The sequence below is a fragment of the Pelodiscus sinensis genome, chromosome 25 (assembly GCF_052426305.1).
Source record: "Pelodiscus sinensis isolate ZL-2025 chromosome 25, ASM5242630v1, whole genome shotgun sequence".
Taxonomy (NCBI): domain Eukaryota; kingdom Metazoa; phylum Chordata; order Testudines; family Trionychidae; genus Pelodiscus; species Pelodiscus sinensis.
The window spans coordinates 20,662,661-20,683,659 of record NC_143076.1 but is presented as its reverse complement, the minus strand read 5'-3'; the positions used below and the strand labels follow the sequence as shown (position 1 = coordinate 20,683,659).

At 62.4% G+C, this 20,999-nt stretch overlaps 1 protein-coding gene across 4 annotated transcripts in view; it reads left to right on the top strand.

Moving 5' to 3' along the window:
• Window positions 1-20,430, top strand: part of TMPRSS13 (transmembrane serine protease 13) — a 28,255-nt gene extending 7,825 nt beyond the window's left edge. For 3 of the 4 annotated variants that reach the window (XM_089773323.1, XM_089773321.1, XM_089773322.1), the window contains 12 exons: window positions 2,974-3,151; window positions 4,764-4,874; window positions 7,421-7,543; window positions 8,050-8,179; window positions 10,039-10,131; window positions 10,704-10,750; window positions 12,589-12,748; window positions 13,972-14,144; window positions 14,971-15,069; window positions 15,559-15,701; window positions 15,791-15,943; window positions 16,918-20,430. In XM_089773323.1, coding sequence (XP_089629449.1) covers window position 3,151; window positions 4,764-4,874; window positions 7,421-7,543; window positions 8,050-8,179; window positions 10,039-10,131; window positions 10,704-10,750; window positions 12,589-12,748; window positions 13,972-14,144; window positions 14,971-15,069; window positions 15,559-15,701; window positions 15,791-15,943; window positions 16,918-16,932 — 1,248 coding nt within the window. In that variant the 5' untranslated portion in view covers window positions 2,974-3,150 and the 3' untranslated portion in view covers window positions 16,933-20,430. The remainder of the gene's footprint in view (window positions 1-2,973; window positions 3,152-4,763; window positions 4,875-7,420; window positions 7,544-8,049; window positions 8,180-10,038; window positions 10,132-10,703; window positions 10,751-12,588; window positions 12,749-13,971; window positions 14,145-14,970; window positions 15,070-15,558; window positions 15,702-15,790; window positions 15,944-16,917) is intronic. The other variant, XM_089773324.1, reaches the window with a different exon arrangement.
• Window positions 20,431-20,999: the final 569 nt, after the last annotated feature.

Below are 20,999 nucleotides of genomic sequence, written 5' to 3'. Positions count from 1 at the left end.
GTGGCTGCTCCGGGATGCACGGAGAGCCTCGGGGACGGTCGGTGCCCAGGCGGGCTGTGCTGCTCAGGGACTGGAGCTTCCTTCTTCCGCTGGGTGAGAACTCTCCCTCGCTCAGCGCTTGGCCGGGGCAGCGGCTGCTTTGGGGCGAGCCGGACCTTTCCACCTCGTGGATGAAGGCTTTGAGAGAGAAACGCTGACAATACGTGCTCCCCGCAGCCTCTTGCCTTTGTAACCCGGCCGGGGAGCGGTGACCTCCCGGTTTGTGTCTCTGTTGGAGAGCCATCCACGTCTCACTGGTGTCCCCTTTGCACAGACTGTCTGAAAGGGCTGACTCATAGCACGCTCTGGTGTTTGCTGCGCCATTCCTGGCCTCTCTCGCTGCACAAGTAACATTTTCCTTTTGCAAACTCTCTGTTACAAGTGACTTCTTGCTGCTAAAAGTAGCCAGGGATTTAAAACAGAAACCACTTTACCGACAGGATAGGATACACAAAGAACAAGTTAAAAATCACTTAGGAAAGTTAGATGTCAGCAAGTCACCAGGTCCTGATGAAATGCATCCCAGGATACTCAAGGAGCTGATAGAGGAGGTATCTGAGCCTTTAGCTATGATCTTTGAAAAATCATGGCAGACAGGGGAGATTCCAGAAGACTGGAAAAGGGCAAATATTGTGCCCATCTATAAAAAGGGGAATAAGAACAACCCAGGAAACTACAGACTGGTCAGTTTAACGTCTGTCCCAGGGAAGATAATGGAGCAGGTAATTAAGGAAATCCTATGCAAACACTTGGAAATTAATAAAGTAATAAAGTGATAGGGAATAGCCAGCATGGGTTTGTGAAGAACAAGTCATGCCAAACTAATCCGATAGCTTTCTTTGATAGGATAACGAGCCTTGTGGATAAGGGAGAAGCGGTGGATGTCATATACCTAGACTTTAGTAAGGCATTTGATACGGTCTCGCATGATATTCTTATTGATAAACTAGGCAAATATAACTTAGATAGGGCCACGATAAGGTGGGTGCATAATTGGCTGGATAACCGTAGTCAGAGAGTTGTTGTTAACGGTTCTAAATCCTGCTGGAAAGGGATAACAAGTGGAGTTCCTCAAGGGTCTGTTTTGGGACCCGTACTGTTCAATATCTTCATCAATGATGTAGATATTGGGATAGAGAGTACGCTTATTAAGTTTGCAGATGATACCAAACTGGGTGGGGTTGCTACTTCTTTGGAGGATAGGGACATAATTCAAAATGACCTTAGCAAGTTAGAGAAATGGTCAGAGGTAAACAGGATGAGGTTTAATAAAGAGAAATGCAAAGTGCTCCACTTAGGAAGGAACAATCAGTTCCATACATACAAGATGGGAAGCAACTGTCTAGGAAGGAGCATGGCGGAAAGGGATCTAGGGGTCATAGTGGACCACAAGTTGAATATGAGTCAACAGTGTGATGCTATTGCAAAAAAAGCAATTATGATTCTAGGTTGTATCAACAGGTGTGTTGTAAGCAAAACTCGTGAAGTCATTCTGCCGCTCTACTCTGCACTAGTTAGGCCTCAGCTGGAGCACTGTGTCCAGTTCTGGGCGCCACATTTCAAGAAAGATGTGGAGAAATTGGAAAGGGTACAGAGAAGAGTGACAAGAATGATTAAAGGTCTAGAGAACATGACCTATGAAGCCAGGCTTCATGAACTGGGCTTGTTTAGTTTGGAAAAAAGAAGATTAAGGGGGGACATGATAGCGGTTTTCAAATATCTAAAAGGGTGTCACAAGGAGGAAGGAGAAAATTTGTTCCTCTTGGTTTCTGAGGACAGGACAAGGAGTAATGGGCTTAAAGTGCAGCAGGGGAGGTTTAGATTGGACATTAGGAAAAAATTCCTAACTGTCAGGGTGGTCAAATATTGGAATAAATTGCCAAGGGAGGTGGTGGAATCTCCCTCTCTGGAGATATTTAAGAACAGGTTAGACAGACATCTGTCAGGGATGGTGTAGACGGAGCTTGGTCCTGCCTTGAGGGCGGGGGGCTGGACTCGATGACCTCTCGAGGTCCCTTCCAGTCCTATGATTCTATGATTCTATGACAGAACTACCGATTGTTCTGAGCTCAAAGCCGAGGAGAACGGGGGGAACGTGGCACAGGGATCTGGATTAGCTCAGTAGGGCGCTCAGGAGCAGGGGTGTAAAATCCTGGCCAATCAGTTCAACATTATGTTTAACCAGTCAGCTGATTAAACAGGGGCAGTGGGGCTGGAGCGACCCCCCCCACCATGGGCAGGAGCTGCTCTGGCCAGACGGGCCTGCTGTGGATGGGGGCTGCCCCGATGGGCTGGGGCGCCTCTGCCCGCAGGCCCGGCAGGCCCGGCAGGGGTGATGCTCACTCCCGTCCCTGCTCAGGAGTCGAGCAGACAAACCCTGGGTCCCACCTTCCCGCTGCGCACTTGTGACATCACGGCAGAGCAGCATTCCAGGGCGCAGGAAGTTTCAGGGCTTGGACCTGCAATTATGAATGTCACTAATTAGCCCTGGGAGCTTCATGGGCCTGTTGGGAGGGAGTGACTCAGGGGCTTACATAACGATCGCTGCCCTGTTTCCAAACCCCGCTGCCTCGTGCCTCACCGGGGCGGCGCTGCGGCTGCGGCGCTGCGCCGTGGGGCCGGGCCGAGTTCCAGGGTGGATGCGCTTGGACAAGGGGCCTGCAGTCCCCAAAAGGAGAAACACCAGAATGACGCGGCCTGAGGCTTTTCCATCCCTACAGAAGACACCTCTTTGCCCGTGGTACCCTGGAGGTGCATCTGCATCCAAAGCCAGCCAGCTCCTTCGGGGAGCCCTGCTATTGGGCCTTGCTGGCTGCCGCCCTGGCTCCTGCTTTACCAAGGCCGGTCCTTTGGTGGCCTCCTTCCCCTACTGCCAGCCGGCCCCACGGGCTCCCGGGCCGACTGCGTGAGCGACGGTGTCTCCTTTCCCCGCAGGTCAGTCTGACTCCGCCAACCAGCCACCTTGCTCCCGAGCCCTATGCCTCCTGAGCCAGCCGCTCCATCGCCACCCTGTCTGCGCAGCCCCGAGGGAGTGTCCGTGGGAGCCACTGCACGCCGTGCACGCCAGAGCCTGCGTCGGCCCCACCACTCGGCCTGGCGTGCGAGGACACAAGTGAGTTCGCCTGCAGTGTCCTGGCCTGGGCTGCACTCGTGAGCCGCAGGTGTTCGGGCAGTAGCCCCCCCTTCCCCCCGGGGTGGGCTGGCTGGGAGATGGGACTGAAGGTACCAGCTGGGGGGGGGGGTCCCATGCAGGAGACAGTGTCCTGCCACCCCCTGCTGGCTAAAAGAAACACCCACAGCCTGGGAGAGCAGCGGGGGCAGGGAGGGGTGCCCAGGCGTGTGCTACGGCCATGTGCAAGGACGCCCGTGGCCTGGTTCTACCAGAGCATGCAGGAGTCACGTGCTAAGCAGCACCGTGGGCATCTCCTCTGCCCCGGGCCGGGGGGCTTGGCCTGGCGTTAGGAATGAGGCGGCGACACTCGTCAGGCCTGCGAGACCGGGGCTTGCCCTGGACCCTTGCACAGGGACCCTGCCGGGGTGGGCCCGGCTAGCCTCCGTGCAGATCCAGCCGTGACGGAGAGATGCTGGGGCCTGGCCCCCACGTGTCCCTCGGTCCCCGCGCAGGGACCCTGCCGGGGTGGGCTTGGCTAGCCTCCGTGCAGATCCAGCCGTGACGGAGAGATGCTGGGGCCTGGCTCCCGCGTGTCCCTCGGTCCCCGCGCAGGGACCCTGCCGGGGTGGGCTTGGCTAGCCTCCGTGCAGAGCCAGCCGTGATGAAGAGATGCTGGGGCCCGGCTCCCGCGTGTCCCTCGGTCCCCGCACAGGGACCCTGCCGGGGTGGGCTTGGCTAGCCTCCGTGCAGAGCCAGCCGTGATGGAGAGATGCTAGGGCCTGGCCCCCACGTGTCCCTCGGTCCCCGCGCAGGGACCCTGCCGGGGTGGGCTTGGCTGGCCTCCGTGCAGAGCCAGCCGTGATGGAGAGATGCTGGGGCCTGGCCCCCACGTGTCCCTCGGTCCCCGCGCAGGGACCCTGCCGGGGTGGGCTTGGCTGGCCTCCGTGCAGAGCCAGCCGTGACGGAGAGATGCTGGGGCCTGGCCCCCACGTGTCCCTCGGTCCCCGCGCAGGGACCCTGCCGGGGTGGGCTTGGCTAGCCTCCGTGCAGAGCCAGCCGTGACGGAGAGATGCTGGGGCCTGGCCCCCACGTGTCCCTCGGTCCCCGCGCAGGGACCCTGCCGGGGTGGGCTTGGCTAGCCTCCGTGCAGAGCCAGCCGTGATGGAGAGATGCTGGGGCCTGGCCCCCACATGTCCCTCGGTCCCCGCGCAGGGACCCTGCCGGGGTGGGCTTGGCTAGCCTCCGTGCAGAGCCAGCCGTGATGGAGAGATGCTGGGGCCTGGCCCCCACATGTCCCTCGGTCCCCGCGCAGGGACCCTGCCGGGGTGGGCTTGGCTAGCCTCCGTGCAGAGCCAGCCGTGATGGAGAGACGCTGGGGCTGTGTTTCTCAGTCCCCACAGGTGCAGGGGCGAGGGGGCCCCCGGGCAGGAAGGCGCTAGGGGAACGAGGCCTCTCTCCGTGTGCGCTGGCAGGGTGTGTGCCCTGCCTCTCCGTGGCCTGCTGTCTGGAGAGCCAGCCCCAGTGGGGAGCCCCTGGGCTGGAGAAGAATGGGGCACGCCAGGGACCCCTACAAGCAGGCGCACGAGTGACTGTGTTTCTCCTCCCACCCCAGTGGCGCCGGCGGCGACGTGCACGGTCTCCTCATGCATGAGCCAGAAGAGGCTGGCGCTGATCCTCTGCCTCTCCTTCCTGATCCTCCTGCTGATTGCCCTCATCCTGCTCTGTGAGTCTCTCCCTTCCATAGCCGGCTTGCGTGGGCCCAGGCCAAGTCCCGGCACCGCCCTGGGGGCAGCCGCGTGCCTGCGCTCGGGGTCTGGGCAGGCCCGGCACAGCGACTGGCCCGGGGCTGTAACCCGAGGGGACCGGTCTGTGTGCCGCGCCTGGACAAGGAAACGGAGGAGTGAATACAAAGGCCCGCCCTGGTGCCGGTGGCTCCGGAGAGCCAGAACCGAAAGCTGCCCAGCGTGTGCTGCCTCCCGCCTGCTCCCCGACTCCTGGGCAACCAGACCTAGGTCTGAGCCGCCGCGTTTGCCTCAGCTCCCAGGCGCCCCGGGAGCCCGAGGCTGGCCAGACTTGGCTTACTGCAGGGGGCATGCGCTGGGCAGCTCGGATTTGGGTCCAGAGTGCCCCGGAGACTGAAGGTGGTTCAGCTCTGATGTCCCTCGAGGGCCAGTGTGACGGGCTTGGGCGCATGGGCTGAATTTTCTTCCCTCCCCTCCCCCTCGGGGTAAGAGCATTGACTCCAGCGTGGTGACAGGCTAGCAGGGGTTACTCAGGAGCTGGGCTGGTCTCCCCTCCGCCGCGCTCCCCCTCAGAGCCCTCTGGGAGGGGGGAGGGGTGTCCCTGCCAGCCCGGCCGCAGCCTGGGAACAGAGGCTAGCCCAGTTAGCGCTGCCTGGCTGTCCGGGGGCAGGGGGCTGCCACCCTGCGCACATGGCCCAGGTGCCTCCACCCGTCTGTTTCTGGAGTTTTCCTGACATCTGCTGGGCACCGGGGAGCGAAGGGTTTTGCTGGGAAATTCAATCAAGCCGGGTGGCTCGTTCTGGCTACGTGCTGAGCTGCCACGTGCCCCGAGTACTCGCAGGCCAGCGGTTCGCTGTGTCGATAAGCCGCCCGGCACTTTCCATTTCCTGCCAAGATTTCCAAGTGCAGCCACAGCTACCAGCACTATGCAAAGCCCTTCTCCTCCCTGCCTGTGCCAGGCTGCTCTTGCAAGGGACGAGGGACTTTTCTCACGTACCCCTCCCCAGCGGGGAAACTGCCACGTTGAATGCAAATGTAACATCACCAGGCGGAACCAAACCTGGGTCCTCTGGAGCTTAGTGTGAGCTAAAAGCCAGCTGGCGCCCGGCGAGCAAACCCATGCTCTGCTCTCTGGCTGGACGGGGGCTCCGGGCCATTCCATGGGACAGCCCCACAGCCAGCAGGTGTGTGCGCTGCGCAAGTACAATCACTGCTTTGTTGGCAGTAGCGCTGTGGGGCACTAGGGCTGTGGGGCTGCCTGGGGCACTAGCTGCCAGCCCCACATGTCAAGGTCTGTGTGCTGGGGCTCTGCTGCCACCCAAGCCTGTCGGGGGAGGGGGGTTTTGCTACCAGCTCCATGCCCCCGGTCCAGGTTGCCAGCCCCACATGACAGGGCTTTGCGGTGGGGGTGGGTGGACAATGGGAGGGGCTGGTTTTCAGCCCCCCACTCACCAGAATGTTCCCAGGCCAGTGGGGTGGATGAACGCTGTCTGCATAGGAGCTGACTGGCAGCATTTACACTCAGCGACTTGTAGTGGCCAATCCGCAGAGAGAGAAACGTTATTTTCCAGGCTTCCCCCAGTGAGGAGTTTGGGTTTTTTCAACTCCTCTGTCAGATCTAGCTGCTAGGTTTCCTTTGCTCAGCTGCACTTCGGAGCCCTGCTGCATCCCGCGGATTCAGAGCATTGTTACTGGGCACATCCAGATGCAAATTAAAAGTGGGTGCAGTGAGGATGGACAGTGGACGGAGCTGACCCACACGCAGCAGCTCTGGATTGCCCGGGGGTGGGGAGCGAGCGAACTGAGACTGGCCCAAAGCAGACTCTGGATGCAGAGGACTGGCCCCGCCCCAGACATGCCCAGGCAGCTTGGGCCCGTAACAGTCTGAGGTCTGAGCGCCAGGCTCCGACGGCGCAACCCGAGTGGGGCTGGGCCCTTTTCCAGCGAGACCCCGTCCGTGGGGACTCACGTGCCCTGAGCGCTGGTGCAGGGGAGCCCAAAGGTGCCAAGGGAGAGTCAGTCGACTTCCACCGGCCGCCCGGCTTTGCCTGAGCCCCGTGCAAACCATCCAGGGGCCGCGTGTGCTCTGAGCGCATGTGGGTCGGGGAGCCTCGGGCACAGGCTGCATTCCCAAGGGGCATGGCCTGGCGGCTTCCAGCCCAGGTTTGTCTGTGTCTGGCTTTCCAGGCAGTCCCTCGTGGGGCCGGGGTGGGTCGTAGCGCTGACATAGGGACAATCAGGGTTTGAGGGGGGCACCGGGCTGAGCGGCCTGCTCCTTCCTGCCGGCACAAAGAGGGTTACCTTGGAGCTGGGGGAGTGCGCTTGGGGAGCATCCGCTCCATGCCCTGACCGGGACTTTGGAGCAACCACAACAGTGACTGCTCCTGAGAATCCAGCGCAGGTTTTGCCAGGGGAGTTTGGCCCCTGCAGCCAGGGCAGGTGTGGGAGCGAGTGCCTGGCCAGGGGGATTGGCTGGCAGGAAAGCCCCCGGCCCCCCGTCTCCAGCTCCCCGTGTGTTTGCTTGCAGTCCTGTTGTGGCGGTCGGGCACCGGCTTTCAGTACAAGGAGCCGGCGGAGAGCTGCAACCACAGAGCCGTGCGCTGTGACGGGGTGGCCGACTGCTCCCACAAGAGCGATGAGCTGGACTGCGGTAACTCGCCTGGGGCGCAGCGGCTCCCCGGGCCCTGGCCCCCGCCCTGCGTGCTAGGCTCCTGCCCCCCGACGCAGACGGTCCCAGGCCAGGCCTGTGCAGTGATGCCTGTGCTGGCACGAGGGCGCGGGGCCCAGGCCCTGTGGGGTCCATCGTGTCCCGTGCTGGCCAGGCCTGGCCCTTTGCTAAGCCCCGTCCCGGCCGTCCCAGCTTTTGGCCTTTGTCCCTGGGCTGGTGAGCAGTGGTGAAATGCCCCCTTCTGTCAGGAAAGAGGGGCCTGGAGGGACATGTGGGGGAGGGGGGAGGCCAGCCCCAGCCTTTGGAAAACCCCCTGACATCCAGTCCATGCATCCCCGCTCGCCCGAGCCCGTCCCGTCCCGCCCCGCGGGGCACGCTCACCCTGGTGCAGGCAGCTTTGCTCTTGGCCAGGCCCAGGTGAAGGGCGCAGGCTGGAGCCAGGCCCCGTTTGCCCTCCCACTGATCCGCTCTCTCCTGCCTGCCTGCAGTGCGGTTTGGGTGGAACCGGTCCCTGCTCCATGTCTACTCCAGCGCCGAGAGCCAGTGGCTGCCTGTCTGCAGCAGCGCCTGGAACGACTCCTTCTCCAGGAAGACCTGCCAGCAGCTGGGATTTCACAGGTAATCTCCCGGGGAACCCAGCCCCACCCAGGGAGCGTTCCAAAGGCACAAGGGGCGACTCACCAGCCAGCGTGTCTGCCCCCCAGCCCTTGGTCCTTTCAAGAAATGGATCCGACTGGTGCATGGCAGGTGTTGGAAGGGGGACCAGGGGACTCGTCTACAATGGGCCCCCTCCCCCCAGCACAGAAGTGCCAGCCCCTTGCCAACTGCCCCCAGCGCCGGTTCACAGGGTCCCCGCAGAAGCGACTTGCACTGGTGCTGCTCACCCAGGTTGTTTCCACAAGCAACCGTGCAACTAACTCTACATTGGTGCAGTGCGGGTGCACTAGCATTTCCAGGGGCACGGCTACACTGTCAGCGCAGCAAGGCAACCCCCCTGCCCCGTGCAGACCAGCCTGGGGACTAGGGCACCCGCCTGGAGAGAAGGGACCTTTGCTGCCCTCCAGTGGCTGGTCCCCAACCGGCTCCGGCAGCTGCCAGCTAACGGGGATGTGTCCAGTGCAGCCCAACAGCCGAGTGGGGCCTTGGTGCTGTGCGTAGACCCGGGAGGGATCCCGCGTGTGTGGAAGGTCTCAGCGTTTTTAGCTCCGCAGGCCTGGGTTGGCTGACGTGGTTCAGTGGCAGTCCCGCCACAGGACTTTCATTCCAGTGTAGACATACCCACAAGGCCCTTGCTGCGTGCCCTGGGCAGCTGGTATTCAAAGCCCTCTGGTGACCCAGGCAGGGGCTGCTATGAATGCACCAGGGATGAAGACCTTGCTGCTAACCCAGATTGGGGTACGTGTGAATGAGCAGTTTGTGGGTCACATCACAGCCGTCCTGCAGTTCCGTGCGAGGGCCGTGGGCACAGACCACATCACAGTCACCGTGTAGTTTTGTGCGAGGGCCACGGGCACAGACCACATCACAGTCACCGTGTAGTTTTGTGCGAGGGCCGTGGGCACAGACCACATCACAGTCAGCGTGTAGTTTTGTGCGAGGGCCGTGGGCACAGACCACATCACAGTCACCGTGTAGTTTTGTGCGAGGGCCGTGGGCACAGACCACATCACAGTCAGCATGTAGTTTTGTGCGAGGGCCGTGGGCACAGACCACATCACAGTCAGCGTGTAGTTTTGTGCGAGGGCCGTGGGCACAGACCACATCACAGTCACCGTGTAGTTTTGTGCGAGGGCCGTGGGCACAGACCACATCACAGTCAGCGTGTAGTTTTGTGCGAGGGCCGTGGGCACAGACCACATCACAGTCAGCGTGTAGTTTTGTGCGAGGGCCGTGGGCACAGACCACATCACAGTCAGCGTGTAGTTTTGTGCGAGGGCCGTGGGCACAGACCACATCACAGTCACCGTGTAGTTTTGTGCGAGGGCCGTGGGCACAGACCACATCACAGTCACCGTGTAGGTTTGTGCGAGGGCCGTGGGCACAGACCACATCACAGTCACCGTGTAGTTTTGTGCGAGGGCCACGGGCACAGACCACATCACAGTCAGCGTGTAGGTTTGTGCGAGGGCCGTGGGCACAGACCACATCACAGTCAGCGTGTAGTTTTGTGCGAGGGCCGTGGGCACAGAACACATCACAGTCACCGTGTAGGTTTGTGCGAGGGCCGTGGGCACAGACCACATCACAGTCACCGTGTAGGTTTGTGCGAGGGCCGTGGGCACAGACCACATCACAGTCAGCGTGTAGTTTTGTGCGAGGGCCACGGGCACAGACCACATCACAGTCACCGTGTAGTTTTGTGCGAGGGCCACGGGCACAGCCCACATCACAGTCACCGTGTAGGTTTGTGCGAGGGCCGTGGGCACAGACCATGTCACAGTCAGCGTGCATGGCGTGACTGCTCCGTCTCCTCCCAGCTCCTCGCTCACGGAGTACGTGCCCGTGCCCTTCCCTGGCAAAAGCCTCAGTGTCACCAAGGATCATCTCACCATCCAGCAGAGCCTCAACAGGTAAGGCCGCGGCTCTGTCGCCTTTTCCCTTGTGCTGGGGAGCCTACGGGACAGGGCGGTGCCCTTCCCCAGTGTCCGAGTTACAAAGCGGGGGAGGGAGGGCCAGGATGGGCACCAGTGTTCCCTCCCCTCCGATGGCCAGAGCAGCCGTCTGGGCCGCAGCGCGGTTTGCAGAGACCTGGCAGTGCAGTGAGTGCCGGGTGCCCCGGGACAGCCCTGCAGGCCTGAGCTGCTGCACCATGGCCCGTGCTTTGGCACTGGCCTACCCATGCCTGGTACGTAGGGGAGGGGAAGCACCTGGGAGCAACGAACTCTGGCCTCAGTTTGCACCGGTGCAAATCCAGAGTGGCTCCAAACGGGTCAGCCTGTGTCTGCTGGCCACCGTGCACGCTGCCGGGGGGCGGCTGTGAGACAGGCGCCCCGCAGGGAAAGAAAGGGGACCCGCGGGAAAGCTCCCGGTCCCCCGGACTGACCAAGAGACCATCTGTGCTGCTTACGTGCCAGCCGAGCATGGCAGGAGCGGGAGGGGCCATCCAATCGGACTCTTCTCACCTTGCTTTTGTTCTCTCCAGCAGCTCCAGGTGCCCCACGGGAAAATACGTCTCCCTCCGATGCACAAGTAAGAGGGAGGTTTTACCATTGCCGGGAAAGCGTAGACTTAGTGCCAGGGGAGCTGGGTCTGGGCTGGGTCTTGAAACCACCAGAAGAACTAGTGTCAGAATGGTCTGAAAGGGTTTTACTGGCTTTGGGGATTGATGCCAGCTCCCAGGTTCTCTGCAGCTGCTTGGAAAAGTGAGAGTTTCATCCAAACCACTTTTTTAGTTAAAGTTTTTCATTGAAAATTCAAAATCTCAATTAAAATAATAGTTCACAAAATGTTGACCAGCTCCATCATGTCAACTAATCTGAACTCTTCTTTCTTTCTTTCTTTCTCTCTTTCTTTCTTTCTTTCTCTCTTTCTCTCTTTCTCTCTTTCTACCTACCTACCTACCTACCAACACAGATGTTTTAAAGTGTTTGTTTCTATCCCCTCCAGCTCAGTGGAATATATATTGCTTAGCATGGTAGCTACCCTATGTCACAGTGGGTATATGTAACGGGCCATGCAATTCAAAGTTGCAGGGGTTAGAGAGTCCAATTGTCCAGCTGAACTTTAAAGTTGTAGACAGAATGGGTGTTTCTAGACTACAGGGTTTTTTCGAAAAAACGTCCCCTGCCTCTAGACTGCTGCCACGTTCTTTTGAAAGTAAATTGAAAGAACGCGGCAGTTTTTTCTACCATGGAAAACCCCGTTTTACGAGCAAGGACGCCTTTTTTCGAATGTGCTCTGTAATGCAAACAGGGCTTTTTCAAAAGAGCGTGTCCAGACTGCCTTGCCTTTTCGAAAGTCCTGGTTGTAGTCTAGACGCTCTTTTTCGAAAGAGGCTTGCAGTCTAGACGTAGCCAATGATTTGACACTCTCTCCCCAAGCATGCAGCCAGCATCCTATGTTGTCTTGGGGTTTTGGGTTGGGTTTGTCTTGGATTCTCCTTTGCAGTTCCCCTGACGCAGAAAGGCACGGAGGCAGGATGCTGGAACTAATGGACTCCTGGTCTGGTCTACTGTATGAAATGCTCTGCCTCTGTTGGGCATTCTCTAGGAGCACAGTTTGCCAGGGTGTGATCTGTTAGAACTGCAAGAGACCTCGAGAGGTCAAGTCCAGTCCCCTGCCCTCAGGACAGGACCCAGCCCCATCTAGATAGGCCACCCCTGACAGGAGTCTGTCCAACCTGCTCCCAGATATCTCCTGAGATGCAGATTCCACAACCACTCTGGGCAGTTTCTTCCAGTGTCTCACCCCCCTGACGGGCAGGAACTTTTTCCTAATGTCCAACCTGAACCTCCCTTGCTGCAGTTTAAGCCCATTGCTTCTTGTTCTATCCTCAGAGGCCAAGGAGAACAAGTTTTCTCCCTCCTCCTTGAGACACCCTTTCAGATACCTGAAAACTGCTATCCTGTCCCCCCTCAGTCGTCTCTTTTCCAAACTAAACAAGCCCAGTTCTTTCAGCCGTCCCTCATAGCTCATGTTCTCTCAACCTTTCAGCATTCTTGTGGCTCTTCTCTGGACCCTCTCCAATTCTCCACATCTTCCCTGAAGTGTGGTGCCCAGAACGGGACCCAATCCTGCAGCTGAGGCCCGATCAGCGCGGAGCAGAGGGAGGAATGACTCCTCGTGTCTGGCCCCCCACGCTCCTGTTCATGCAGCCCAGAATCACGTTTGCTTTTACTCCTGTTTAGCTTGTGGGCCACTATGACTCCTAGATCCCCTTCCGCAGGGCTCCTCCCCCGGCAGCCACCCCCTCTCTGTGTGTGCAAAGCGGGTGGCCTGGCTTGGTGGTCTAGCACTGGGCTTGTGTTCCCCGCCTGGCTCCCTCGGGGAGGGGCTTTGGCACCCTTAGCATGTGTCTCTCCCTGCAGGCTGCGGGCAGAGGATCGCTGGCCGGATCATCGGGGGGAGTGAAGCTCTGGCCAGCAAGTGGCCCTGGCAAGTTAGTCTCCAGTATGGCATGAGCCACATCTGCGGGGGCACAGTCATCGATGCCCAGTGGGTGCTGACCGCTGCCCATTGCTTCTTCGTGTAAGTGGTGCTCCCCGAAGTGTGGCCGGGAAGACGGGCCGCTTGCAGCCCCGGGGCGCAATGCCGACCGGCTCGCCAGCAGCGGGCACGGCTCTGGGCTGACGCTGATGTCACCTGGGATCAGAGTCTGGCTCCTGCCCTGTCCTGGGATTTTGGCCCTGCGGCCGGCAGCTCCCCTGGGAGAGCGGAGGCAGAACTTCCCCTAGCTGGGAGCCAATAGAGGGAGCCCGGCTGTGGTCCCTAGTGGGCACCGGCCTCCCGCCTAGCACCAAGCCGGGGTCTCTCGGGCGCGATGCTGAGGTGGGTGCATGGACAGCGCGCAGGCGGGGAGCTGTGCGAACGCCCAGCCGAGGTCTCTGCCGCGGAGAAGCCAGCAGGGGCGCGGCCCGGCGAGGGGGAGTTACAGCGCTGACCGACACAGCCTGGTTCGGCTCAGCCCGAGCCCCATCCGGCCAGCCCTCCAGTGGCAGGGACGGGGCCAGAACCAGATGGGGAGGGGCCTTTTCGGGCCAAGGTCTGGCACCAGGCCTGGCAGCTAAGTGCTGGAGGGAGGCTGGGAGCTGGCCCGAAAGCCCAGCGCTCGGGGACAGTGGGGCCACCAGGAGCTAGCTGAGGGCTACCAAGGTCGCTGCTGGTCTCTGAGCGATTCTAGCCCCTGTGCCCTGGCAGCCGAGCTGTGCAGAGCCCGGGTGCGGGTTTGGGGCTAGACCAGTGGCCAGCCCATCTGACAGCAGAAATTACTGAGTGACCGGGGAGGGGAGCAAAGCTTCCACCCCCCCAAGCCCCACTGCCCTGGGCTGCAGGGGCCAAAGCCCTAACCGGGGGCCTGTAACCTGAGCCCCGACACCCACTTCGGCCCCAGGCCCCGGCAAACCTAACGCCAGCCCTGGCGACCTCATCGAAACAGGCTGTGACCAATACGCTCGCTGCTCTTCCAGCCACGTGCGGGACAAACACTCTGTGCACAGTGGCATGTGCGGATGTGCACCACCAAGAGCAGCGCGGCTCCTGGCGCTGGGCGCTCTGCTGATCAGCTGGAATCTCCCGAGCGGGCGCCTAAGTGCCCAGCCGCGGGGAGCCCGGCCCGTGTCCCGAGCCCCGGTGCCAGAAGGGCTGCACTGGACAGCAGTGGGGTCCAGGCCCGGGGGGAGAGCAGCCCGCGCCTGGCCTGGGCGGGGTGGGCGGCTCAGGGCGGTCACTGCACCGCTTCACCCTCTCTTTAGGAACAGCGTGAAGATCCTCGACGAGTGGAAAGTCTACGCCGGGGCCTCCGACCTGCTGCATCCCGCCAAGGGCATCACTGCCTCCCACATCATCATCAACGCCAACTACAGCGACGACCAGGACGACTACGACATCGCGCTGGTGAAACTCGCCTCGCCCCTAACCATGTCGGGTGAGGCTGACTCCCCGCCTGGCCAGCAGGGCCTGCGGCTGCCTGGCTTGGCCGGCCAGACCGCCTGGGCCTGGGAGGGTGCAGGGATGGAGAGGAGGCAGCAGGCAGGCAAGGGGAGGACCCCGTCCCAGTGCGGCGGTGGGGCGCAGTGGGGCGGTGGCTGAGTCGGCCGCAGGGCGATGCTGGGAGGCGGTGGGGCGCAGTGGGGCGGTGGCTGAGTCGGCCGCGGGGCGATGCTGGGAGGCGGTGGGGCGCGGTGGGGCGGTGGCTCAGTCGGCCGTGGGGCGATGCTGGGAGGCGGTGGGGCGCGGTGAGGCGGTGGCTCAGTCGGCCGCGGGGCGATGCTGGGAGGCGGTGGGGCGCGGTGAGGCGGTGGGGCGCGGTGAGGCGGTGGCTCAGTCGGCCGTGGGGCGATGCTGGGAGGCGGTGGTGCGCGGTGGGGCGGTGGCTCAGTCGGCCGTGGGGCGATGCTGGGAGGCGGTGGGGCGCGGTGAGGCGGTGGCTCAGTCAGCCGTGGAGCGATGCTGGGAGGCGGTGGGGCGCGGTGGGGCGGTGGCTCAGTCGGCCGTGGGGCGATGCTGGGAGGCGGTGGGGCACGGTGGGGCGGTGGCTCAGTCGGCCGTGGGGCACGGTGGGGCGCGGTGGGGCGCGGTGGGGCGGTGGCTCAGTCGGCCGTGGGGCGATGCTGGGAGGCGGTGGGGCGCGGTGGGGCGGTGGCTCAGTTGGCCGTGGGGCGATGCTGGGAGGCGGTGGGGCACAGTGGGGTAGCAGCACCTGCATGTCAGTCTAACGTCTCTGTCCTTGTTCGGTGCTTCCCTCCCTGCAGGGCAGGTCCGCCCGGCGTGTCTCCCCATGGCCGGCCAGACGTTCCAGGCCGGGCGGAAGTGCTTCATCACCGGCTTCGGCAAAACCAGTGAGAACAAAGGTGGGAGCAGCTCTGGACCGGGCGTCCCTGTGGGGCGGGGCCCGCCGGGCAGCACGTGGGGAGCACCAGGAGCCTGCTGGGGGGGACTGGGAAGGCCGATGACTCTGAGGGCCTCAGTTGCGAGAGGCCCTGAGACGCTGTTGCTCCAGTGGAAGTGCAGCGGGGCCCAGCACCCCAAAAGTCAGGCTCTCCCGGGTCCCGCTGGCCCTGCACTACTCTCAAAAGCAGCTGTACAAGGAACAGGCCCAAAACGGGGGAGGGGGGGCAGTTTTGCTGATGTGGTGCCACGGAGCCGCCTGTGGGAGGGAGCCCAGGGTCTGACCGGGGGACACGGTGCGCGTGGTCTCCGAGGGGCTCTTGAGGGCGCGTGTGGCTAAGCCCCCGGGAGCTGTGCCCTGTGGGAGTCTCGGTGCCGTGATACGTCCCCCGGGGGGCGGGGGCCAGCGGACGGCCAGAGGCAGGGCCTGGCTTCACCTGTCTCCTTTCCAGAGAACACCTTCCCACGGCTGAGGGAGGTGGAAGTGAGCCTCATCGACTCCAGGGTCTGCAACGGCAGCAGCGTGTACTCAGGCGAGCTGACCTCCCGCATGCTGTGCGCCGGGGACTTGCAGGGCGGGAAGGACTCGTGCCAGGTGAGGCTGTGGGCCGGGCGTGGGCTGGAGGGGGGCGTCCCAAACGCAGGGTTCCGCTCAGCGCTCCTGACTCTGCCTTCCTGCCGCAGGGCGACAGCGGCGGCCCCCTGGTCTGCGAGGACAGCAGCCGGTGGTACGTGGCCGGCGTGACCAGCTGGGGGACGGGCTGTGGCCAGAAGAACAAGCCCGGGGTTTACACACAAGTCACCGAGCTGCTCAGCTGGATTCACAGCAAAATGGAGGTGAGCTGGCTGCAAGGGCCCGGGGGACGTGCCGCCTCTGCTGCCAGGGCCGGGGGCGCGTGAGCAGGGACTCCCCGACAAACGGGGAAGGACGCTGGCAGCTGGGCGCTTGTGCTCGAATCCCCCGGCAAAGCACAGGCCTCGCTCGCCGGCGCCCGCCCTCCTGGCTCCGGAGCCCAGCGGAGCTGGGGCAGCCAGCGGGGGACGAGCGGACTCTCTCCTCAGGAGTTACCAGCGCCCGCGCGTGGGCCCGCTGCGTCGAGCCCGGGGGAGCTGGGGCAGCCAGCAGGGGACGAGCGGACTCTCTCCTCAGGAGTTACCAGCGCCCGCGCGTGGGCCTGCCGCGTCGAGCCCGGGGGAGCTGGGGCAGCCCCAGGCAGGCCTGGCCCTTGTCTGCATGGCCTGGCAGAGGGGCGCTGGCAGGAAAACGGGTTTGGGCTGCAGTAGCTCTGCAGAGCCGCAGGCGGCAGGCTGCCCAGGCTGGCTCTGGCTTTGCCTGCACTTCCGGAACAAAAGCGCAGGCAGCGCAGCCCTGGAAAGAGAGCGTGTGGCCGTGGCCGTGGCCGTGGCGCCGTGCCAGACACCTCCCGAGGGGAGCCGCTAGCGGGGCCGGCAGCCTGTTCTCACGGGTTCTTCACAGCCCTGCCGGGGGGGTTCACACGCAGCAGCCCTTTGGGTGGGTGGGGCTCTCCCAGGCCCTGCCCGCTTGCGCTGGGTGTTCGATTCCCTGGCGCTCCCTGAAGGCTGGGCCTCGACCAACGTGCGCCTCCCCCCGGCACCGCTGCCCCAGGGCTGCTGCCTGGAGAGAGGGTCGCAGGCCGCCACGGTGTCTCACCTCTCCACTGGAGCCCAGGGGAGCTGGGCCGTGTGGCACGTGGAGCCCAGCCCGGGAGCAGGTGGCCACCCCAGGCCCACGCGTGCCGCTGGAAGCCGTGGTTCTGTGTGACTGGTGCGTCCCCCTTTTCTCTTCGCAGAGCGAGAGAAACTAAGGACGAGGCGGGCGCCTAGCGGGGCTGCGGCTTCTCCCGCTACCAGCCCCTGGTGCGGCGCTGCCCCGGCCCTGTTCTGCTGTTGGGGTGAATGCCAGCGGATCGCCCCTCGCGCATGGACTGCCCAGGGGATTTAGGACCCGGCGGTGCCTAGAAGCCCCAAGCCAGTGTCTCTGGGACTTGGAAGTCCAGTCATTTTGCCAGTAACCCAGATGGGAAGTAGAAGCTGAATGTCCAGGGAAACGGCCACAGATGTCCCCAAGGAGAGTGGGCGAAGCCCCACGACTCGAGACACTTGACAGTGGACTTGACCAAGCACTTGGAAGGAGCCTGTAGGGCCCCGCCCTGCTCTGGGGGCGGGGTTCAGTGACCCAGCACCTCCCTTCCGTCTCTACCTTATATAAGTCTTGTCTTGTAAACCCAAACAGTAGCCCCGCGCCCCCGTGTCTCTGTGCCAGACCCCGGGCCAGCTGCACCTGGTACCGGAGGGGCCAGGCTGAACGCGCCTGGTTCCTTGAGGGGCTCCCCGTCTGAAGGGACGCAGGCTGGAGAAAGGACGGTCATGCTGCCCCCAAGTGCCTGGGCTTGTCTGAGGGGGCCCTGGGCCTGTGGCTGAGCCCAGAGCCTGAGCCATGGGGCTGCCCATCACCTTTCCTGCATGCAGTAAGGGCCCGCGCTCCTCAGGGCTCAGCAGCCAGTGACCTGTGTGGTTATACTCTCTTGGGGGCGGGGGAGCGGGGATTGCTTGCGAAGGAGCTTTCCGGCCCCTATAGGAATATCTGGGGGAGGAGGGGGTATCACGGCAGAATGACCTGCCCAAGCAACCCGCTGCTGCCTGTCCTGGCACCGGGGCGGTGGCGTGGTGCGAGCTACTGTGGTGCCGATACCACGCGCCCGTGCTCAAGTGCACAGGGTTCGGCCTGCCAGCCACAGATCTGGGGCAGGAATCCGCCCCTCCTGGGGAGCAGAGGAGCAGAGGAGCGGCGGAAAACTCCAGGCAGAATGGGACCCCCCAGTGCGCCGGCCAGCGTTAGCCGCACCACCTGCTCCAAAGCACCCGTCTGGCCCCGACGGGAGGGGAGTTTTATAAAGAATCAACGGTGCATCCGGTGGCTTTGCTTTCTGACCACGACGCCGGAGGGAGTTAATGGCCACGCTTCCCTCCTGGCCTCCTCCGAACGGCCAGACCGGCCCGCCCAGCCGAGGGTCCGTCTCTGGACGGGCCAGAGCCAGCTCTCCTGTGTACAAGGGCTGTAGTGCTCCTGGGTGCACAGAACGGGACCCTAAGGCGCAGAAGGACAGAATCCCCCCCATTGATACTTTGTACTGTTCCCTGGGGCAAGGGGCGGCTCCCAGTTCCTGAGCCGGATGGATGGCTGCGTGTCTCTGCACACTGGAGCCCGCTGCGCCAGGCTGTGTCCGGAGACGGGACAGGGTCTGCAGACACCACTGGCACAAGTTATTGCAAAGCACCAATGAAAACTGCTGGGCAGCGCCTCTGGCTGCAAATGCGTCACTTCCCGGGGGACGGGGGCGTGGCTTTCGCCCGGCCCCCGCCCCCAGCACGAGGGGCGAACAGCAGCGCTGAGCGACGTGGGCGAACTGCCGGCGGAGGGTGGCTGGTGGGCGGGGGGGGGCTCCAAGCTGCGGAGTCACGGTCCGTGACCTGTGCGTGGGAACCAGCCGGCGGCTGGAGGAGAGTTCCAGGCTGGGCTGAGCGCCGGAGGAATTTCAGGCCTCTCGCTCGTCTGCACAAACATGCACCCAAAATAGCCCAGCCCAGCCTGGCCTGCGCCATGGAAAATGTGACGGGTTTGTCTCACGCAGCCCTTGGGGATCACAGGCTGAGGGCCAGGGGCCCCGCCTGTCGGGCCGAGGCGGGTTGCTGGGTGTGCACCCCTTTGCTGGCGCACCCAGGGGTGCTTCCCTGAGCAGGGGGTGTATCGTGGGCAGGGAGTAACAGGCGTTGCCTCTTTGACAGGCCCCCGCCTGCTTGGCTGCGTGGACACTGGGATGGGAGAGGCCTGCTGCCCTCAGCCACGCCCAGGTCAGTGCACTGCGGCTGGAGCGAGGGGCTACAGGCAGGGAGCCCTGGGCCCCCAGTGCTCACTCCAGCCACGCAACAGGCTCTGGGACACCCCCGGCTCTTGGGTGCCCTGGGACGGAGGCGTTTGGGCTCCGCTAGCTCTGGCCAGGCACTGGGAGGGGCAGGATTCAGTCTTGGCTCTCCGGCACGGCTCCGAGTAGAACTGGTGTCCCTCCTTGGACGGCCATGGGGCTGCTCCCAGTTTGCACTGGGATAGTGAGAGGAGAGACAGCCCCTGCATCCAGCAGGAACCTCTCCTGGTGACTAGCAAACCCGCCCTGGGGCCGCGCCTCTGAGCACGTCTGCAGGGAATAACGTGAATGGCGAAGCGGAGAGAAGGGTGTGGATCTTGGGGGGGACCCTGTGCTCAGTGACGTACGATGGGATCCAAGCTCTGCCCCCCAGCAACCAGCATGAACCCCCTTCCCAAGGAAGCGCTAGCTGCCGGTGGGATTAGACCCCATTAGCCAAGGGGCAGCGAACGGGCTTTTCGCAGCAGCCGGGGAGGTTGCCTGTAATTGGCTTCCTGCAGCCCATCATCCTCTGACTGCCGGGAAGGTTGAAGGGTGAACTCCCGGCTTTCTTCATAATGGACTGAACCACTCTCCCGCGAGTCCCGTCTCAGAGCTGCCAGGCCCGCCCTGTCTGTGAGCTGCGGGTAAGTGGAGGAGGAGATGCGCTGGAATTCGCAGACCACTCTTCCTGGAACGCCCCAGCCCCTCGCTGCCACTAACAAGCTGGGAAAGGCGGCGTGCAGCGGGAAATGCCCGTGTGCTTCAGAAGAGCTATGGGCAGCTGAGTGGGGAGAGCTGTGTGCGCTGCAGTCTGTGGAGCCAGCACCGCGTGGGGTCTGGTCGGCTCAGGACCAGTGTTCCCTGTAAGCTGAGCGCTTGGGCGGCCACCCAGGAGAGAGTCGGGTGTTGCCCAGCTGATCAGCCGAGTGCCCACAGCTGTCAGTCTGTGTTTCTACTGGTGGTGCATGTTGCCCCATTCTGCTGCACCAAACAAAATTTATTCCACACAAAATGGAACCAATTAGAGGGAACACTGGCCAGGAGTCTGCCTGGTGGCTTCTTTCACAATGGTGCTTCACAGGACTGCCCGGCGTGGTGCGACCGCCAGTCACGGCCTGCTTCAGCCTCACGGACAGCGCATTGTTTGAGAGCTCAGGGAAGGGTCCGGACTCCACCCTCCAGCAGGGGCTCGCCTGACCGCGCCTATCCAGGGCCGCATTCTGCCTTCGTGGGCCCCTCCCACCATAATAATATCAATATGAACAATTATTTTGGATATAACTTTAAATACTTCAACATTTTATTTTTTTTCTGTTTTAGGCAAAATGTAATAGATTTTCATGGGCCCTAAAAGTTTCATTTTTTTCTGATGTGAGAAAAAAATTAAAACATTTTCTTCGACCCTAAAAGTTCATTTTTTTTCTTCTGATTTTAAAAGAAATTAAAACATTTTCATGGGCCCCTACAAGTATCGTGGGCCCTAGGCACTGTGCCTCCTGTGCCTAATGGATAAGTCGGCCCTGCTCCTATGCCGGGGGCACTGTAGGTCCCATGCCCGGATCCCGCAGGTGAAAGCCGAGTGCTTGGCCTGCTAGCCGCCGAGCCCAACACACACAGGGCAGGGCTGCCCGGTGGGAGGGCAGAGGGAAAGGCTGGAAGCCGGCAGTGGACACAGGGAGGAGCTGGGAGCCGGTGCAGCCTACGATACTCTGAGCAGCGCTTGGCCTCTGGCGCTGAGGTGGGGGGGGTCAGGAAGGCCTGAGTGGAGAGGGGGCTGAAGTCAGAGTGGCCCTGCTGAGGGCCCGTGTGGGGCATTCAAGGTGGGGACAGCAAGATGTGTACGGGGAGCGGGGCAGAGGGGACACAGGACCTCGAACCAACCCTGCCAGGCCCTGGGGAGCGGAGCAGGGACGGGTGGGGAAATGGGGCTGCCTGCGGCCTGTGACGGTCAGCGCCCCCAAGGAGCC